Source organism: Pieris napi, chromosome 15 (genome assembly GCF_905475465.1).
Source record: "Pieris napi chromosome 15, ilPieNapi1.2, whole genome shotgun sequence".
Taxonomy (NCBI): Eukaryota; Metazoa; Arthropoda; class Insecta; order Lepidoptera; family Pieridae; genus Pieris; species Pieris napi.
Genome location: NC_062248.1, coordinates 9,572,356 through 9,590,176, shown reverse-complemented (window position 1 = coordinate 9,590,176; position 17,821 = coordinate 9,572,356). Strand labels below are relative to the sequence as shown.

Genomic DNA, 17,821 nt, shown 5'->3' with positions numbered 1-17,821 from the left:
TGTTTAAATAAAACAAATATATGCAAATGTGTATATTTTGTACTTCCCTGATATTCAATGAATATATTAATTACATTTATAAAAATATTTACACCTATATTGTGATAGCCCAGATCTTAACCTACTTAAAACTAAATAATATAGATGATTTTAACAATGTATGATATAACACTCAATTGATTTTGCAATAAAACTTAAGTTATGGGGTAAATAATCTTTTCATCATACCTGAATCAACATTAACAATAACACAATCGGAATATAAAAAAAATCCTTAGGCATAATCTAAAATCTACGTCAAATCTATTTATAACTGACCAACAATTTTCTTTTAATTTAAGATAAATTGTGATGTATAAAAAAGGGCCATAATAGAATTCTTTAAACTACTACATTGATAACTGTGAATCTGGAAATGACCATAACATTCAATATTTTGTCATTTTGTTTTTGTAATCGTGAAAATTGTCCTTAATTTTTACCAATTTTATATTTTTATACTAAATAAACATTAGGCACTGAATGTTTCTGTTATATAGCTTTATATATTATATGGATTGACACAATTTTTCGAGTTTTCAATTAATTATACTGTCCAGTTTACACTTGTGATGATTTGTAGAACAATATGAAAGCATATCACAAGGTTAGTCAATTTACTGAATATTTCTAATACACTTTCCATTATGGTACAAATATAAATAACTATTCCTCTTATCAACACGATAGCGTACCACAATCCTGCATTTGACACTTCACTTTATCACAATCACTTTATTCATTTCACTAAGTGTCCTGTCATCGCTTTTTGATTCGTCGCTATGCCGACTGCATAGGGTGTGGGGCGAGCCTCCTCCATTGGTTGCCATGTTCTTCAATTTCATCGTTCTGAAAATAGCAATTGAGCATTAGTATGTTTGCTAGAATTATATTTATTATATTATTATAAAATATTAATTTTAATTTTTAACGTTCAACCAAAATATAATAATACAGTGGCGCTTGAACCCTAAATAGGACCTGGTCTTAGCTTCAGATTCTTTGATTATCTTTATTTTTATAGACAAGTAGGTGATCAGCCTTCTATCTAACATTTTATAGATTTTTGGGTATAAAAGCAAGAGACCGTAGAAGCTACATGTGTGCTCATTGAAATAAAATTGGTGCACAGCCGTGATTCAAACACACGATCTCCAGAATGAGGGTCGCACGCCTAAAGTAGTCCTGCACTGCTCTCATTTAAGATTTTTCTAAATTTGAGACATTTAAAAAAAAAATCTATATCATTTAGAAGACTATAAATTTAGTGGTGTGCAACTTTTATGGGTTTATTTTCATCATATTTCGATAAAATTAAGCCACGGAAGTTTATTAGTTAAAATGCTTAGTATTTAAAAAAAAAAATACGCATTGCATTTTTTTCATTACTTCAATATTATCTTATTACAAGCCCTTACTGTTGAAATTTTAAATGGACTTGTATAAAATAATTAATGACACACCTGTATGATAGTGATGGAGACATCTGGTTTGACATCATCTATGCCATGCCTCGCTGGGTCATCTGATTGAGTCTCCATGTTCCTGAAATATTATAAAAAATATTTATTATATTTTTATTACAGATATCGCCATTTATAATCTAATCTGCCACAAGAATAAATACGATGACTTTTTTCTCGTTTGTTTCATCCAAAAACACGTCTAATGTGAATTATAAGCATGAGTGATTTTTTCGTAAAACTTTGTTGAACATAGTCATACAAACTCGCAAATAAAATATTTCTTTGCAACAAACCTTCTACTGCCAGCATTGAACCTTCCACCTTCCCCTCGTATCCTGTTCATTGCATGTCTGTGTCGAGACTCATGAAGGTATTTCTGGAAATAGGTAATTTTATTAGCAATGAAATATCGATTTGCAGAAAAAAATTATATGTTAAATGTCTACTGATGTTCTGTTCCGCCTACATGGTAAAGTAATTAAAGCGATTGTCACACAACCCGGTGTTGGATTCGATTCCCTGCCATACAGTTCTCTAGACACAAGAGAGAGATCACCAACTATAATTTTTTGATATTAACTGTTGAAGACTAAAAAAAATGTTTATTCAAACTCATAGTTTCTGAAATTGATATCAAGATATCACAATGAAATAGAGGAAGAGCCTCAAAGGTAAATTTTAATATGCGTAATTTGACCATAACCTCGCTGATAATGTAGCTTTGTATTGGTGACAGATTTTGGTTTTAGTTATTTATTTATTAACAGTCGGTTCAGTAGGTCTAGAGTTTACTTAGTTATATAAACCCACTAACTAAATACACAATTACTAATAGCAACATAAAGGTAACTACCGAGTAAAAAAACATATGAAACTGGTATAGACAAATTATTTTTTCTCTCACCGGTCGTTCCTTAGGTATACGCCCTTGTTCATGCAGTTTGGCTCTCGCAGCCCTGCGTTTGAGTATCCGCTTATATTGCCTCGCGTTGACATAGAGAAGCGGTTCCTCATCAGAGCCTGCGCTGGCGCTGGTGGCCGTCGCACCTTCGCTAGATGTCGCCCCGCTACTGTTGCCGTTTACCATCTGTAAATATTTTACAAATATACAGGTAGGTAGTTTTAAATGAAGAAAAAAAATCCACATGTAATTTAAAAAATAATGTATTTAGTTATTTAATTTTTTTAAATATAAAGAATTATTTATAAACTAACATGAATAAATCAACAATAGGCAAACAACACATAATTAAAGGAGTGCTGTTTAAAATATACTTTTATTAATTTATATATATATATTCAACTTACCATAACAATATTGGGTTGGTTGACTATCTGCTGTGGTTGAACTGCGTTCGCTACTTGCACTATATTACCGAAATTTAATACTGAAATCGTTGACAAAATAATTAGTTAAAACACAGCAATCGCCATATAACCGTAAGATTTGGCTAGGAATCGAACCCATGACTTTAAGTAATATATTGTCACTTATGAATGTCAAAAAAGAAATACATATTTAATGCTTCTTATTTTACATTTACTGCCAGTTCTCAAATGAAGGGAGTAGAATGGAAAAGAAGAACTGGCAATTAAATCTCCCCCACTCTTTTTAATTGCCAAGTTTTTTGTTTTACAAAATGTTTATAAGGAGCTGCAACCATTACACCATGTTCCACATGACATCTTAAGAAATTAATTTATTAATAATATTTGTGCCCTATTAGGTCACATCTAGATTTTTTTTAGTTATATGGTGCAATTGTTTATGTATTTTTGAGATATTTTAGAGCAAAATCCATGTTCAGAGATGTTCAGCTTAAGTAACAAGTCTAAGTGTTGCTGTGCATACATTAAAAGTTAAATAGTTTTCAGTAAGGATATAAATAAACTTTTTCAAAGTCATACAAATTACATAGTTAAACTTAATCAGTATCTACTATGAGAGCAAAAACTGACAACAATTATTTTCAGTTTTTTATAACTGGAAGTTTGCAAAAATTATTTAACCATTAAGTTTCACTGATCTTCAAGTTAGTTCAATCTCTTACCAGGTTGGTGTATGACTTGGTGCTGGTCAATCTGTTGGGATGAAGGTTGATAAAGAAACGTCTGACCATCTGGAGTCTGCACTAGCTGCATTGTCTGTATGTTGTTATTTGCACCTGTAAATATTAAACTATAATATAAGGAATTTTGATTATCATAAAGTATTTGTGTATATGGAGGACCAAAGTATAGTTGTTGAATAATGCGTTTTGTGATTCAAGCCATGGCTCATTGGTTAGTACCCCTGACTGCGAATCCATGGGTTCCGGGTTCGGGTTCGGGTTCTTTAACACCCGAATGAGCTTAACAATTCAATGTGTAGTTTTATATTATTAGCAGTAGTTCTAGTATTAACTATTTCATAATATAGATAAATCACCTTGAATACTGGACAGTGGAAGAACTTGAAGGCCTTGTATTTGCTGACTGTTGGGTGCAGTCACCTGAAAATAAGTGGCGATATTAAGCAATAGTTAATTGGTTTATTAATATGAGCCAATTTTATAGTGAACTAGCAGACCGGCCAAGCGTTGCTGTGGCTAAGGTTTTTGTTATACTACATAGTAGTAAACTATTCAACTATAGGAGAACTTATGTGAAAAGTAGATAGCTTATGTGAAACGTTGGTTCTTTTAACACAGCGCCATCTGTTAGAATTGTATCAAATAATAAACAAATATTTGCAATAAAATAATATTGCGAGTATAAATTGAGATGTAAGCTACCCTATCTTTTAAGTTAGATCAAACTGCACATGGTGTGCAAATTTGATTGATATCGGTTCGGTAGTTTAGGAGTCCATGGCGGACAACTTATGAGTCTTAAAACAGATTTTTTCAGATTAAAAAATTTGGTTCTAATAAAATTCATTAGTTTCCTACCATGCATACTATTTTATAATGCAATTATTATTTCTATTACTAAACAACAACAAAACATTAGTTCGTCTATTATAGTAATAAAGAGCAAATTTATCATAAGATTGATATCAAACACAATCAAATTGTTAAATATCACATCGTCTCCAACATATGCCAGAAAACTAGATTTTATTGTCATTTAATCCATTTGTTTTTCTTTTGCCTTAGCCTTTGTCACAATGTATAAATGTTGTGGTGAACAACATGATAGTTTACTTACACTGTTTCCCATCAATGTATTAGCAAGTATTCATTAAAATTAAAATTTATTTGTGGACAATAAAGAACCTACAACCTCTACAGCACAGCTTTAAAGAATTTTGCTATAATAACCAGACTTCCAAAAAGTCTTTAGATATCCACAGAAAAGAAAATTAAGCATTATCTATCTATTATAACAGAATAATGATACCACCACCTGGATTTGAGGACCTCCAATCTGAATGCGTGCACAAAAATAATCCCATTTTATGATAGTGAAATTGAAATAAACAAAATTAAATTAAATAAATAACAAAATGGTGTTAGAGTATTGTAAAAAAAAACAATCCACATCGCCCATAATTAATATACAATGATATAATTGTCAGTTCTTTATAGTATTGAATGTTTACACAACTTGTAATTGTAAGTATCATATACAACCTCAAAATAATAAAATTACTTACCTGTATAGGCCCACTTGGTGGTACAGAGTGAACCATTATCTGTTGTCCATTAGGTCCTTGAACTACATGTGGGCTGTTGCTCATCTGTAAAACTTGTAATTGCTGCCCATTTATTGTCACCACTTGGGTTCCATCTGATGTCTGGATTTGAGCATGCTCCATTTTGATTTCTGAAATATAGCGACAGGATCAAGAGGTCTATTACATTCTTTTAAAAATACAAAACAAATATTGTTACTAGAAACTTCATTCATTAATATATAACCAAATTTATGAATATTTGTTTAACAATCATTAAATTTTATCAGTTTTTTTTAGGAAATAATACAAGACAAGTACTCTAACATGTGTATATTAGTTAGATCATGTTGACAGTGAGACTTTTATGAGAATATCACCTGTAAGTTATTAATCCTAATGCCTTAGACTTAAGTCAACAAACACAGTCAAAAATCTTAGCATTTTACAAAATCTTGAAAACCCGCCTTGAAGTTTAAATATATTATTATTGACTTTTTATAATTAAATAGCAGTAATCGAGAGTGCTTGGAAAATTTGGCGCAATACTGACAATTTTTTTACGTAAGAAAGTATTTACGGCACTGAGTTATGGGTATTTTTTAAAACTCTCCCATAATAGTATCAATAAAGATCATCAGATTCTTGAAGTTTATATCAAGAAATACGTATCGCTCGTTTTTTATCTAAAATATTCCATGTCATCGTGTAGCAGGAAACAAATAATTGTATTTGCTGCAACGTAATCAAAATGGCTGCTTTATAAATAAGTTTCTCCGACATTCTTCAACTAGTTCAATAAAATCAAACTACACAATGTTAAATCCTCATTTCACCCAACATCACTTAAAAATTCGACAAATAATTTGTAAACTTACATTGGGTATTCCTCACTGGTTTTTCAATGATTGGTTGGCAAAGATAGACCAATGGTCGATGTCAGTGATCACAAGCACGCAGTAGATTGGTTCGGCACATTACCACTCCCAGAGAAGCGCGGCTATTCTGTTGATTCGGCTATCCAATGCTGATTCCTACAATTAAAGATTTGTCTATGGGTACTTAAAGGGTTGGGGAAAAAACTATCTGTATAAAATAATATAGTAAATAAATAACTTTAAAATATATTTGTTATGTATGACGTCCTTTTAAGATCATGTTGATTATATATATATCGTTATTAGTATTCTGCATTGGTATTAATTAATAACATAAACAATTTATGCTTGACCAATTTTTTTCCTTTAAAAAACATGAAAGTTATTTTTTTTAGTTATATGGCAGCTCTGAAATATTTATTAAATAGATTATCTATAAATTTACACAGTTCAAAACAAAAAAAATATTATCAGTAATTATTATAAAAAATCTCGGTTTACTTTTAGAATGCCTGGGTCAAGAACTTATAAATTTATTTTTTTAGTTTTATGATTTTATAATTATGTACTATTTATATATATATATCTCTATAATCTGTGGTTAGTCTGGTCGTATAGTCTGTCATCTGTGGTATAAACTCGTTAAATTCAATTTTTCAAAGTAGAGAAATGGAAATATGGAATTTTTGAAAATTGTTATTGCTGCATTTACGATTTAGAGGTATTATTTTATACATATAAACTTCGAATTTAGGTTGTTTATATAGAATATATACAGACTTGTTGTAAAATGAATTCGATGCTATATGATGGATTAAGTAGGGATAACTTAGCTTTAGAAGCTGCTCGACAACTTGGTAAGTAAACCAGTTTGAAATTGGAAGTCACTTGGCAATTAGATAAAATCTTTTGTTTCAAACTATGAATATGTCAAAATTTTCAGATCACATAAATGCTACTTATAAAAATATATCTCAACAACAAAAAGAATTATTAGAAATTAATACTTCAATAGTAGCCTACATTGAAGAAAGTAAGTTACGAATTTCCACTCTGCGTTTAAAGTTAGCAGATGAAGCGCAATGCTCTTATAAAGTTGCCGATATATTGTCTAAAAAATAAGGGGTAAGTAGTACCAGAGTAAGTAGTAGTTTTTTACTCCAAATAAAATCATAAGTAACTAATAATTTTTCAGGTGAAAATGTCGAAATCTCCAAAAACCCCAGAAAAAAGAACAAGTAAATTTAGTTGTAGATTGTTATCTGTATCCAGTAGCAAAACAAATGTATTTCACAAACACCAGAGTGCCAAAAACTTTATCATTTGGTATAAACAAATCATTGATAATGAAAGACAAAAGCTTGGTTTGTATTTATCAGAAGATGTTACTTTGAAATGGTTTGGCCGTACAATACGGTCCAGAAAGAAAGTAAATAGTTTCTTTACTAATCATGTAGAACACTCAAAACATTATTTAACATCAGTGGAAAGTATATCAAAGCTCCAAATAAAGCAGAATAGATCTCCAAGGTTTGTATCTGTAGAGTTAGTCTTAAATATTTCCCTGGGTTCTCATGGTGAAAGAATGCCACAGTAGTATGCTTAAATTACAATTTAACTTTGTCTTTCAGAAAAAGTGACTCATTCATAAGTCCGTCATGTTCTCCTGAGTTAAAAGAATTACTACCAAGGAATGGTAAACGTAGATTATTTCAATCACCTAGTAATAGCCCTGAGTGGGCTCCAGGTTGTAGACCAGATGATGAATTTGATGGCACAGACAAAAAACGGCAAAAACCTGATCAGATGCAATATAAAAATTTTGAGCATTATGTACTACATGAGAATAATGATTATAAGCATAGTTCCTTTGAATTGAATAACAAGGGTGATGGTGTGAACCAATCTGTACATGAACAGATTACACCATCTAACCTTGAATGTGGCCAAGGTGACTGTTTGCCATCAACAAGTAGTGATTCCAATAGGTCACATGAGAATTTAAATGCTCAGCTGCCAAAATTGGCTGTGGAGTGCAATGGTTATGTAGAGTTTATCCGCACAAGAAATAATAGAGCAGACAGTGCAAAATGGGAACGTAAATGCAAATTACAGATATGCTATTCTGAGGATCCTCTAAATGTGGGTGACTTTATAGTTTGGATGATTTATTATAGTGATGAGAGTAAGTGCAGACGTAACCTTTTAGCTGAGTTTAATAAGATAGGAAAGGAACAACTCGATTAAAATTTGTTGAACATCTGGTTGATACTACTCAACCTGTTTTATGATTAATAATGTTGATTTTGATGTTCATATAAACATTGTTATGCATGTTAGTTTTGCATATCGGGGACCAAAAGAATCCTTAATTTCTTTTTGCAATTCTCTTTGACTTGGTTTAAAAACTAGTATAAGTTTAGATTTAAACTAGTCAGAAAATCTTGGAAGTGATATTCACTAGATAAGTTGAACTAAAAAGAAGAAAATGCCTGAAATTCTTTCAGGATAAAATTTTAGCTTATACCATTGAAATACTTTTTAAATGTTAGAATTACTTTTCAGTATATAATTTTTTAGGGTTTAGTTTTCTAAAATTATGTCTACAATAGATGACCTATGTCATTTTAATTATTACGTAGGTGTACAACTTGGAGTTGCGTAGCAATTTTTAATAAAAAATACTTTGATGAAATAGGGTTGAACAGTATAAAATATTAAACCACCATATTATGCTGCATGCACGATTTTTACATACCTATATAAAAACCAACCTTTATCTTAACTGAAGATATTTTGTTTAAAAGTAAAGTTATGACTCCAACATATGAATAAGGGCCTTGCATTTTACAATGCTCCTTGTTTAATTTTAACATAGCTTTATTGTACTTTATAATATGTAAGTTTATTTAACTTTAAAAGTAAAGAGAACCACTAGTTATTTTGTTTGTGTTTTAAGATTGTGCTCATGTTTTAAGAAATAAAATACATCCAGCTAAAAAATTTCTTTCATTAAACTGATTACGGGTTAATGATTTTATTCCTCGTATAAATACTTAGTTTCACTTACATCAGAAAACTTATACAAACAATTCAAGAACATGGATACTAGCAGGAAATAGCAAGATTTAGTATCAGTCTGATAATCAAAATGTTCCACATAGATGTTAAAACTAATTAAAGTTGTAATTTCTTTAGTTTGAAGTAATTTTTGTACTTGTACCCTAAATTACTGTTACAATCCATGGGTTGTTTGACTAAAAAAATATTGTATATTAATTGTAAGTTAAACATATTACAATGGCCTTGTTATTAATTCAACCTAAGTATTTTTCATTATTAGATCTGCCTCTCTTTTTGTTGCTTATTGTTAAGTGTGAAATTTGTAATTTATTTGTTTTATGCTGCATAAATAACAAAGTATGTCATATTTATGTGCACTGTTACGAACCAAACATTAGCTTATTTTTAAGGATTGAATTTAAAAAAAATACAGTTTTTTTTTCAGATCTATATTTCTGGCACCAAAATGGCAATATTTTTACGATATAAAAATAATACTTATACTTTTGAGAACAAATTACCTATTACTATTGTATACTTTTAATAATTATATTAGATTTGAACTTCTAAAAAATTTATTTTAAATATACATTTTGATCTATTTTAAATCAGGGCTTAACTTATAGACCACAAGCCCATGAACAAAAAATACCTGTGAAATGACCCAACCTGAATTACGCTTAGAAGGCTGTTACTATATCTGAAAATAGCTCTGAGCACTATGCCGTCATTTCTGAGCGGTACATGTGAGTACGTGAGTGAATGGACTTTCTCAGGTACAATGGGGGAATTTCGACTAATTATTAATGTACGGCTTTGTTATAAGTGTATAGATGATTAAAAATAAATGTCGAAAAACCTAGTGCCGTACAAAAGTGATGGTGCCGGAAGTCGGTGCAAATTTTTAATTCGACGACAGTTGCAGAAGCAATATAGGTCATTTATTACTGTACGGCATTTGTGTGATTCCTTTTGGACACATATACAGATACTTTACCCGTAAACGCCGTACATATTCCCAGCGGAGCGGTCGAAAGCCAAGGGTCGGAACCCTACCCCTACACCCATATACCCTAAGGTCATTGTAAAATGTACGGCAACATATTCAAAATATTATTTAACACGGACAATAATGTTTTATAATTATGCCGTCCAAATATTATAGTTAATATTTGTGTAATTAAATATTTATCGAAATTTCAGGATTTACCAAGTTCTTACTGCTGTAAGATCAGAGAATAATGTACGGCAACTTGTTTTTTTACATAATGTTACTAAATATTACCGTTGTACATTATAGCCGTTCATTATAAATGGTAACAAATAAAAATATTATGATAAAAAATATATGAAATTTCCGAAATTTAGATGACTTTTCAAATGCTCCTAGAGTAATATAGGGAGTAATATTTTCAAAGATTATTGTTATTTTATATGAAACAAATATAAATAAACAAAAAAAACCAGATGCCGTACATTTTACTCCAGATTATTCTTTACAGCTGATAAAAACTTCGACGACGTTTGAGGTGTCCCTTAAGGTCATTAATAACTGTACATATCTGAGTAGTGAGTATACTACCATAAGGCTGTAAAGTATATTTACAGCCTTATCGTACCAGCAGAGAGAGGTAAAGGAAAAATATTTTTAACAAAAATAAAAATATAATACAGGGCGTCTCAAAGTTATGAGACATGAAGGGAAAGTACCTTAAATATCGCAGATAGGGTATTTTACTAAAAGAAGACTTTATGTTATTTTTAAAAGTTAGTAATTCTGCATTCAAAGATTTTTTAAAAACTACTTGCCTCGTCTGGAAATCGAACCGGCTTAAATTAAAAAAAAAACACCCCTTCTTTTATGATGCCAATCGAAAGAATGGCCAAAACCTAATAACTTTTCTAAAGTAACAGACTCGAAGGGGATTTTTTTAGGCCGAATACGATAGATAATGTTTTTAATTTGATTAAAAAGATATATTCACGCTGTTCCTTTCTTTTAAAATACTATGTTACTTAAGAAGAGTTATTAGTTTTTGGCCATTCTTTCGATTGGAATCATAAAAGTAGGGGTGTTTTTTTTTACATTTAAGTCGGTTCGATTCCCAGACGAGGCAAGTAATTTTAAAAAATCTTTGAATGCAGAATTAATAACTTTTAAAAATAACATAAAGTCTTCTTTTAGTAAAATACCCTATCTACGATATTTAAGGTACTTTCCCTTCATTTCCCATAACTTTGGGACGCCCTGTATTGGTAGGCGGTGGTAGCGGACTATCGAAAGTGTACGGCATTTATCTTTTATTGAAGATTGTCTAAAGTATTAATAACCTGTATTATTGCCGTACACATAAAAGTCACTGGAAAATGACTCTTTTCTGAGGAAAGTAATTTACCCCATACACCTATGTGTTCCACAAAAAATGTACGGCATGCTGGAAAATGTTATCTATTTGTGAAGTACTCTCAAGATCATTTAATTTTATGTTGTTTCATATCATCATCACCTATATGCTAATCAGACATATGTTGCGACCCTTGGCTTTCGACCGCTCCGCTGGGAATATGTACGGCGTTTACGGGTAAAGTATCTGTATATGTGTCCAAAAGGAATCACACAAATGCCGTACAGTAATAAATGACCTATATTGCTTCTGCAACTGTCGTCGAATTAAAAATTTGCACCGACTTCCGGCACCATCACTTTTGTACGGCACTAGGTTTTTCGACATTTATTTTTAATCATCTATACACTTATAACAAAGCCGTACATTAATAATTAGTCGAAATTCCCCCATTGTACCTGAGAAAGTCCATTCACTCACGTACTCACATGTACCGCTCAGAAATGACGGCATTGTGCTCAGAGCTATTTTCAGATATAGTAATAGCCTTCTAAGCGTAATTCAGGTTGGGTCATTTCACAGGTATTTTTTGTTCATGGGCTTGTGGTCTATTATGCTTGAACAACAGTAGAATTATTAAAAAACTTGTCTTTACAAGATACAAAGAATATTGTTGATATTAATTAAATAGATAAGTCGATGCCTCTATTACCTTAATTAAATATGTTAATAACCCAGTCTGTAAATTGATTAGCTTTATTGATGCTCAGGAAGCCGTAATATATAGATTTAAATTGTGATGTTAAAAAAAAAATATATATATAATAACACTAAATTTACCATAGCCCTTAAAAATACCTACATTTCTAAATATTTTACTATGGTAGTACAGATAACTATATATACTACATATACATTGCTTACCAGTTGCAATACTTTGTTGACCACATATTTTGTTAATAGAAGTAAAAAAAAATATATTTGTCAATAATAGAAGTTGAGCAACATATACAACTTTACATGGTAGTAAAAAGGAAAATAAAAGAGGGTCTCCTCTTAATCCTGCCTCCTTGTTGCCATCCTAATCTCCTTGTTTCACAAATCTTGTGTTTTGGCAAAACTAATTATAATCTATCCCCAAGACTAGTCTTTGCAAGGGTCTTTCATTTAACAGAGTATGAAAAATGAAGTAGCTGAGTATTTATTTTAAAGATAAACCTTTTTTAAATGATTAAAGTGGTATTTTATCATGCCTTTAAATGTACCTTAGTATTAAAATCTTATGTTAAAAAGTCATATTCTATTTATATACCACTGATTACTTTATCAAGCACCATATTTTTATCTTGATGGTTGATAAAATCGTTACTGAATAAAATTTAATTTTTTGTTTTAGTCTACTCCCTCTTCAACAGAACTTGATGAACAATTTAATAAAAAATAATAATAGGCCACAATCCTGACAATATATGTAACAAACTGTAAACCTTTAAATACCTACCTAGTGAAATTTTAAACAACATTTTATTGAAATTGTTGATCGAAATCTACATTTGCATCTTCAATTTCTTCTTTAGCATTATCTTCAAGAACAGGTTCATTCACTGGATTGAGGGCATTAAGAGAAGAGCTTAATTTTGGAGGCTGAGCTGCTGGTGTTACCTTAGATGGTGCAGGAGGGTTTGGTGCACTTTTAGTTGTCATTGATGATTTTAACCTTAAAATTTCTTTCTCCAATTCCTCTACCTTCTGTTTACGTTCTTCTAATTGGCTAGTTAAAGTTTCTTTTTCTAACCGGAGAGTCTCAAGTGTAGCAGATTTGCTTAGTTGTAAGTTTTGCAAAGATTGTAGTTCTGTTTTACAAAGCTCCACATCAACTAATGTGCGGTTTATTTTAGTTTCAGATTTCGACATTTTATCTTTATAATCTAACAAATCATTACTTAACTGAATTTTCTGATTTTCTAAGTCATTAATTTTGGAATTAAAACTATCTTTTTGCTGAATGTGCCGCAACGAATCTTCCATGCACGTTGTTTGATGTTTTGAACATTCTTGCAGTTGAGTGCTAAGCTCAGTCAATTTGTTTTGTAATTCTGTCTCCATACTCCAGCTATTGAAGAGTGAAAGGGTAAGTAAGAAACAAACAGCAAATACAATATACATTGGCCAACGTCGCATGTTTTCTAAGCCCATATTTTGGTGACCCTTAACGAAATACAAACGCAATGTTTAGCGCTTAAGTTTATAATAACTTATAGTATTATTTACTAATATAAAATCTTATAAGTCGCGATTTTAAACTAATAACAATTTCCACAATGCACTAAATCAAAAATAAAATCAAATGCACAGATTACAATAGATGTTGAAAACTATTTTAAATACATTATCTATGATAGATTCTTTATGAGGAAAAAAGTAGCCAAGAAAGTTTTCGATTTAGTTTAAAGTTCAATCGTGTCAGTTTTAATTATAATTATTTACCTACAGTTTTTTACTTTAAACCATTGATATAATAACCTACAATCTAGCCTTTACAATATTTATTATGGTTAGTAAATAATATTATGCTGAATTAGTTTCAGTATATATTATTTCTCTACGATTAGTTTTCTACAATAAAAGTCGAAACTTAGTGTTCTGTAAAGCTTTGGAAATGCATAATATGTATAATCGCATTCGCATACCGAATGTCGTTTTTAAATGTGGCAAAAAGCAATTTAAAATTCATGCATTACATTTTGTCTTAGAATAAAATATATTAGATTAGCTCTATTTTTAATCTTTTCTTTAATTATAGCCTGTGGTTCTATTATATTGATGTATAATATATACATATGTCTAAAGCCATAGACAACAATCAGAATTTTACCCAAAGGCCCAAAATCCAAATCCATCATCGACTTCTTTGGTTTATAGCCACGAGGTTTTTACTAATATTTCAATTTTTTGTGAATTATTAAGAAACATTTTCACATATTTATAACAAAATGCCGCCCAGTAATCCTTTGCCGCCTAAAGAAAACGCTCTGTTTAAAAGAATTTTGGTAAGTTTCATTATAAACATAGGTCTATATTCGGATTATTAAAGGTTTGACATTTTTGTTTTAGATTCTAAATAAAAGTTAATAAGGCCTGCTTGCAAAATTTTTCATCTTGACTTAAAGATATAAATCATGATGCGTTATTTTTTTCTACGCTATTATAATTTTACGTAACTATTTTCACTTAATCATAACACTCAATATTTTAGTGTGCAGTATTAAAAAATGATATAGGTTAACCATAAAATGTTATCATTTATACTATTATTTACAGCGTTGCTACGAGCATAAACAATACAAAAATGGGTTGAAATTTGCAAAACAAATATTGTCCAGCCCCAAATTTGCTGAACATGGAGGTATTTAAAACCGAGAGTATTTATATTCATTTGGTTTAAATGTAAACAAAGCAAAATTTATAAAAAGTGACATCTATTACCTTTCAGAGACATTGGCTATGAAGGGGTTGACTTTAAATTGCCTTGGGAGAAAGGAAGAAGCATATGAATATGTCCGTAGGGGTCTTAGAAATGACTTGAAGTCTCCAGTCTGTTGGCATGTATATGGGTTGCTTCAACGTTCTGACAAAAAGTATGATGAGGCAATTAAATGCTACCGTAATGCTCTCAAATGGGAAAAGGAGAACATTCAGATTCTTCGGGATCTATCCTTATTACAAATTCAAATGAGAGATCTGGAGGGATATAAAGTAAGTAATTAGTATTTATGAAAATTTTTACCTATAACTCTGAAAGTTGTAAAAATAATTGAAAAAATTCAAATATGTCATATACACTGTTGTAATGTTAATTGATATTCAATAATTTAATTACAATACTTATTATTTTTTGAAAGGTATAATACCTTCACATGTCTCCTTAAACATTGCTACTGAATACATACAAATACATTATAACTGTTATGTATGTATTTTATTTCTTATTATAATATGGATTACATAATTGTATTATGCTTATTTTAAGATATAATTTAAAAAATATTTTTATATAAGGATGCATGTAATCTGTCTTCCAGTTTATTCAATATATTCTGGAGTATTAAATACATTTAAGGATCAGGTTCTGGGTTTGATTTTTAGTATAAATCAATTTTGATAGGATAAAAAATACATACACTTATGCCTAAAATGTTTAATCAATGTTTTAATCTTGTTTTCAGGATACTCGCTACCAATTATTTATATTAAGACCAACACAAAGAGCGTCATGGATTGGGTTTGCCATGAGCTACCATCTGTTGGGTGAATATGAAATGGCTAACAGTATTCTAGATGCATTCAGAACTAATCAGATGAAGGGTCCTTATGATTATGAACACTCAGAATTACTTCTCTATCAGAATATGGTCCTGGCAGAGTCGGGACAATATGACAGGGCTCTATCCCATTTATTAAAGTTCCAAACACAAATACTTGATAAGTTGGCGATAAAAGAAACATGTGGAGAGTATTATTTGAAATTGGAAAGGTAGGTTAAGGAAATTCTTAAAGTAATGGGATGGATATTTATCCCATATTAATTGTTCAAAACTTCACCATTTTGTTCGAAAAAGAAACATTTTTATGATTAATATCTATATATTTTTATGATTGTATTAATAATCACTTGTTGCATCCAATAGTTTATGCAGTAGTAAATGGTCCTATATTATAAAAATTACCACTGAAACTATAGATGCAAGTTAAATTAAAAATGAACCGAGTCTGTTCTTCTTTGCTTAGGTTCTATCCTGTTACTTATACAAATGCCTAATATTTTACAGGTTTAAGGAAGCAGAATCTTTGTATGAAGGTCTGTTAAAGAGAAATCCAGAGAATGTGATGTATTACCAGAAGCTTATAGAAGCCAAACAGCTTACTACCCCTTACCAAAAAGTGGCCTTCTTTCATCTTTATAAGTAAGTAATGAAATATTGTATTGCAGCTATAGTAAACTTTTAGTTTTTTGGTTTTAGAAAATAAATCCCGCTTTTATATAAGATCATATCAAATATTTCCAATTAATAATTGAAAAAAAAAAATTTTTAACCACACCGGACCTAATAAATTGGCTTAAGAGGTGACAAATCCTAAGTCTTGATAGACACGGTTGACAGAGTGGAGCAGTCTCGATGGAGATTTTGCTCTGAACGTCTAACAGCTCTCAACACATCTGCTCATTGTCTAGCTGACTGATTGCAAGATAAAGTTTTATAAAATAAAAGGAATTCTAGTAGCACAAAAACTTTACTTTGAGATCCAAGAATTAGTTGATTTTTATGTGTTGCACAAGTTTGACATTAATTTACAATTATCAATCATCAGAACCAGAAACTGAAAAGGCTGTCCTGAAATGAAATTTGTTCCTTTAATTCTTTGAGTTTTGCATTTTTCCCTCTCAATCTAAATTGATTATCCTTATAACTTACATTTGTAGCCAATAAGACCTAAGTAATTCTTTGTGCATATTTATTGTTCCTTATATTCTGTACAATATTTCTTGTGTATATTATTTTCTATACTAAACGAAAACACGGCGATTAAAAAGAGTGGCGGAGAGTTTATTGCCAGTTCTTCTCTTCCGTTCTACGCCCTTGATTTGAGAACTGGCAGTAAATGTAAAATTAGAAGCATTAATATGTATTTCTTTAATGACAAATCACAAGTGTACATTGTGTTACCTACGTGAATAAATGATTTTTGAATTTTTGAATATAGCATATGTAATTTATACATTTTTCTAAATATTTACATACAAACTTGTATTATGTAGGACGGACTTCCCGAAAGCAATAGCACCCCGACGCTTGCAATTGACTGAGGCTGAGTGTCCGGGTGATTTCACTCAACTCGTGGATGAGTACTTAAGGCATGGCCTGCATAAGGGAATCCCTCCGCTACATGTTGACCTTAGGTAAATGATTTTTTCTATGGACTTTTGATGATATAAATGGTTATTAGAGTGTGAGGAAACCGGCATGTCTCAAATTGACGTCTTATAGATATTAAGTGTTACTACTTTTTAAGCTATGTTGGTTTGAAAATGGGCTAATTGACAGTATTAAAAATAAAGTGTTATTGAGGTTTTAGAGTAAAATCAATTGTAAATAATTATATTAAAATAATTATAATCGTATTCAACGATATTAATTTTGATATGTTAGTCAAATCGTAAACAGTATTATATAAATTATATTTATGATTTCTACACGTTTATATTTACACTATTTTTGCACAATAAGAATATTTTCAGTATCAGCATATGACAGGTTAACAAGATATTGTTTGAGTTGTTTAGTAAATGTATGTAAAGTGATTTTTGAAATGTTA

At 30.4% G+C, this 17,821-nt stretch overlaps 4 protein-coding genes across 9 annotated transcripts in view; 2 read left to right on the top strand and 2 right to left on the bottom strand.

The window, feature by feature from the left end:
• Positions 1-19: 19 nt before the first annotated feature.
• Positions 20-6,191, bottom strand: LOC125056696 (nuclear transcription factor Y subunit alpha). Of its 6 annotated transcripts, none has more exons than XM_047659960.1 (10): positions 6,039-6,191; positions 5,143-5,312; positions 4,890-4,913; positions 3,934-3,997; positions 3,557-3,670; positions 2,814-2,872; positions 2,410-2,592; positions 1,799-1,881; positions 1,503-1,584; positions 20-888 (listed from the first exon to the last, which is right to left on the bottom strand). In XM_047659960.1, exons 2-10 carry the CDS (start codon positions 5,302-5,304, stop codon positions 820-822), a joined length of 840 nt encoding a protein of 279 aa, XP_047515916.1. In that variant the 5' UTR covers positions 5,305-5,312; positions 6,039-6,191; the 3' UTR covers positions 20-819. The 6 variants fall into 6 exon arrangements, with proteins under 6 accessions (XP_047515916.1, XP_047515912.1, XP_047515915.1 ...); XM_047659956.1 differs by having other exon boundaries at positions 2,814-2,893; positions 6,039-6,190; XM_047659959.1 differs by having other exon boundaries at positions 2,814-2,893; positions 4,893-4,913; positions 6,039-6,190.
• A 478-nt stretch (positions 6,192-6,669) lies between these two features.
• On the top strand, positions 6,670-9,021 carry LOC125056467. The gene is made up of 4 exons (XM_047659573.1): positions 6,670-6,895; positions 6,982-7,163; positions 7,234-7,568; positions 7,670-9,021. Exons 3-4 carry the CDS (start codon positions 7,240-7,242, stop codon positions 8,283-8,285), a joined length of 945 nt encoding a protein of 314 aa, XP_047515529.1. The 5' UTR covers positions 6,670-6,895; positions 6,982-7,163; positions 7,234-7,239; the 3' UTR covers positions 8,286-9,021.
• A 3,040-nt stretch (positions 9,022-12,061) lies between these two features.
• LOC125056468 (BRCA2-interacting transcriptional repressor EMSY-like) lies at positions 12,062-13,808 on the bottom strand. Its single transcript, XM_047659574.1, has one exon. It carries the CDS (start codon positions 13,640-13,642, stop codon positions 12,971-12,973), a length of 672 nt encoding a protein of 223 aa, XP_047515530.1. The 5' UTR covers positions 13,643-13,808; the 3' UTR covers positions 12,062-12,970.
• A 497-nt stretch (positions 13,809-14,305) lies between these two features.
• LOC125056677 (N-alpha-acetyltransferase 15, NatA auxiliary subunit) overlaps positions 14,306-17,821 on the top strand; it is a 99,467-nt gene continuing 95,951 nt past the window's right edge. Inside the window, exons 1-6 of the mRNA XM_047659934.1 lie at positions 14,306-14,496; positions 14,768-14,852; positions 14,940-15,202; positions 15,673-15,980; positions 16,276-16,410; positions 17,265-17,405. Of these exons, the coding sequence (XP_047515890.1) occupies positions 14,440-14,496; positions 14,768-14,852; positions 14,940-15,202; positions 15,673-15,980; positions 16,276-16,410; positions 17,265-17,405 (989 nt within the window). The 5' untranslated portion in view covers positions 14,306-14,439. The remainder of the gene's footprint in view (positions 14,497-14,767; positions 14,853-14,939; positions 15,203-15,672; positions 15,981-16,275; positions 16,411-17,264; positions 17,406-17,821) is intronic.

Bases quoted from the DNA above. Each gene is read 5' to 3' on its own strand.
- LOC125056696 (XM_047659956.1), bottom strand. From the start codon at position 5,304: ATGGAGCATGCTCAAATCCAGACATCAGATGGAACCCAAGTGGTGACA. The intron at 2,894-3,556 runs GTAAGAGATTGA...CAACGATTTCAG, and splicing joins CCAAGTCATACACCAACCTG to TATTAAATTTCGGTAATATA. The intron at 889-1,502 runs GTGTGTCATTAA...TGCTATTTTCAG, and splicing joins TCTCCATCACTATCATACAG to AACGATGAAATTGAAGAACA.
- LOC125056467 (XM_047659573.1), top strand. From the start codon at position 7,240: ATGTCGAAATCTCCAAAAACCCCAGAAAAAAGAACAAGTAAATTTAGT. The intron at 7,569-7,669 runs GTTTGTATCTGT...TTTGTCTTTCAG, and splicing joins AAGCAGAATAGATCTCCAAG to AAAAAGTGACTCATTCATAA.
- LOC125056468 (XM_047659574.1), bottom strand. From the start codon at position 13,642: ATGGGCTTAGAAAACATGCGACGTTGGCCAATGTATATTGTATTTGCT.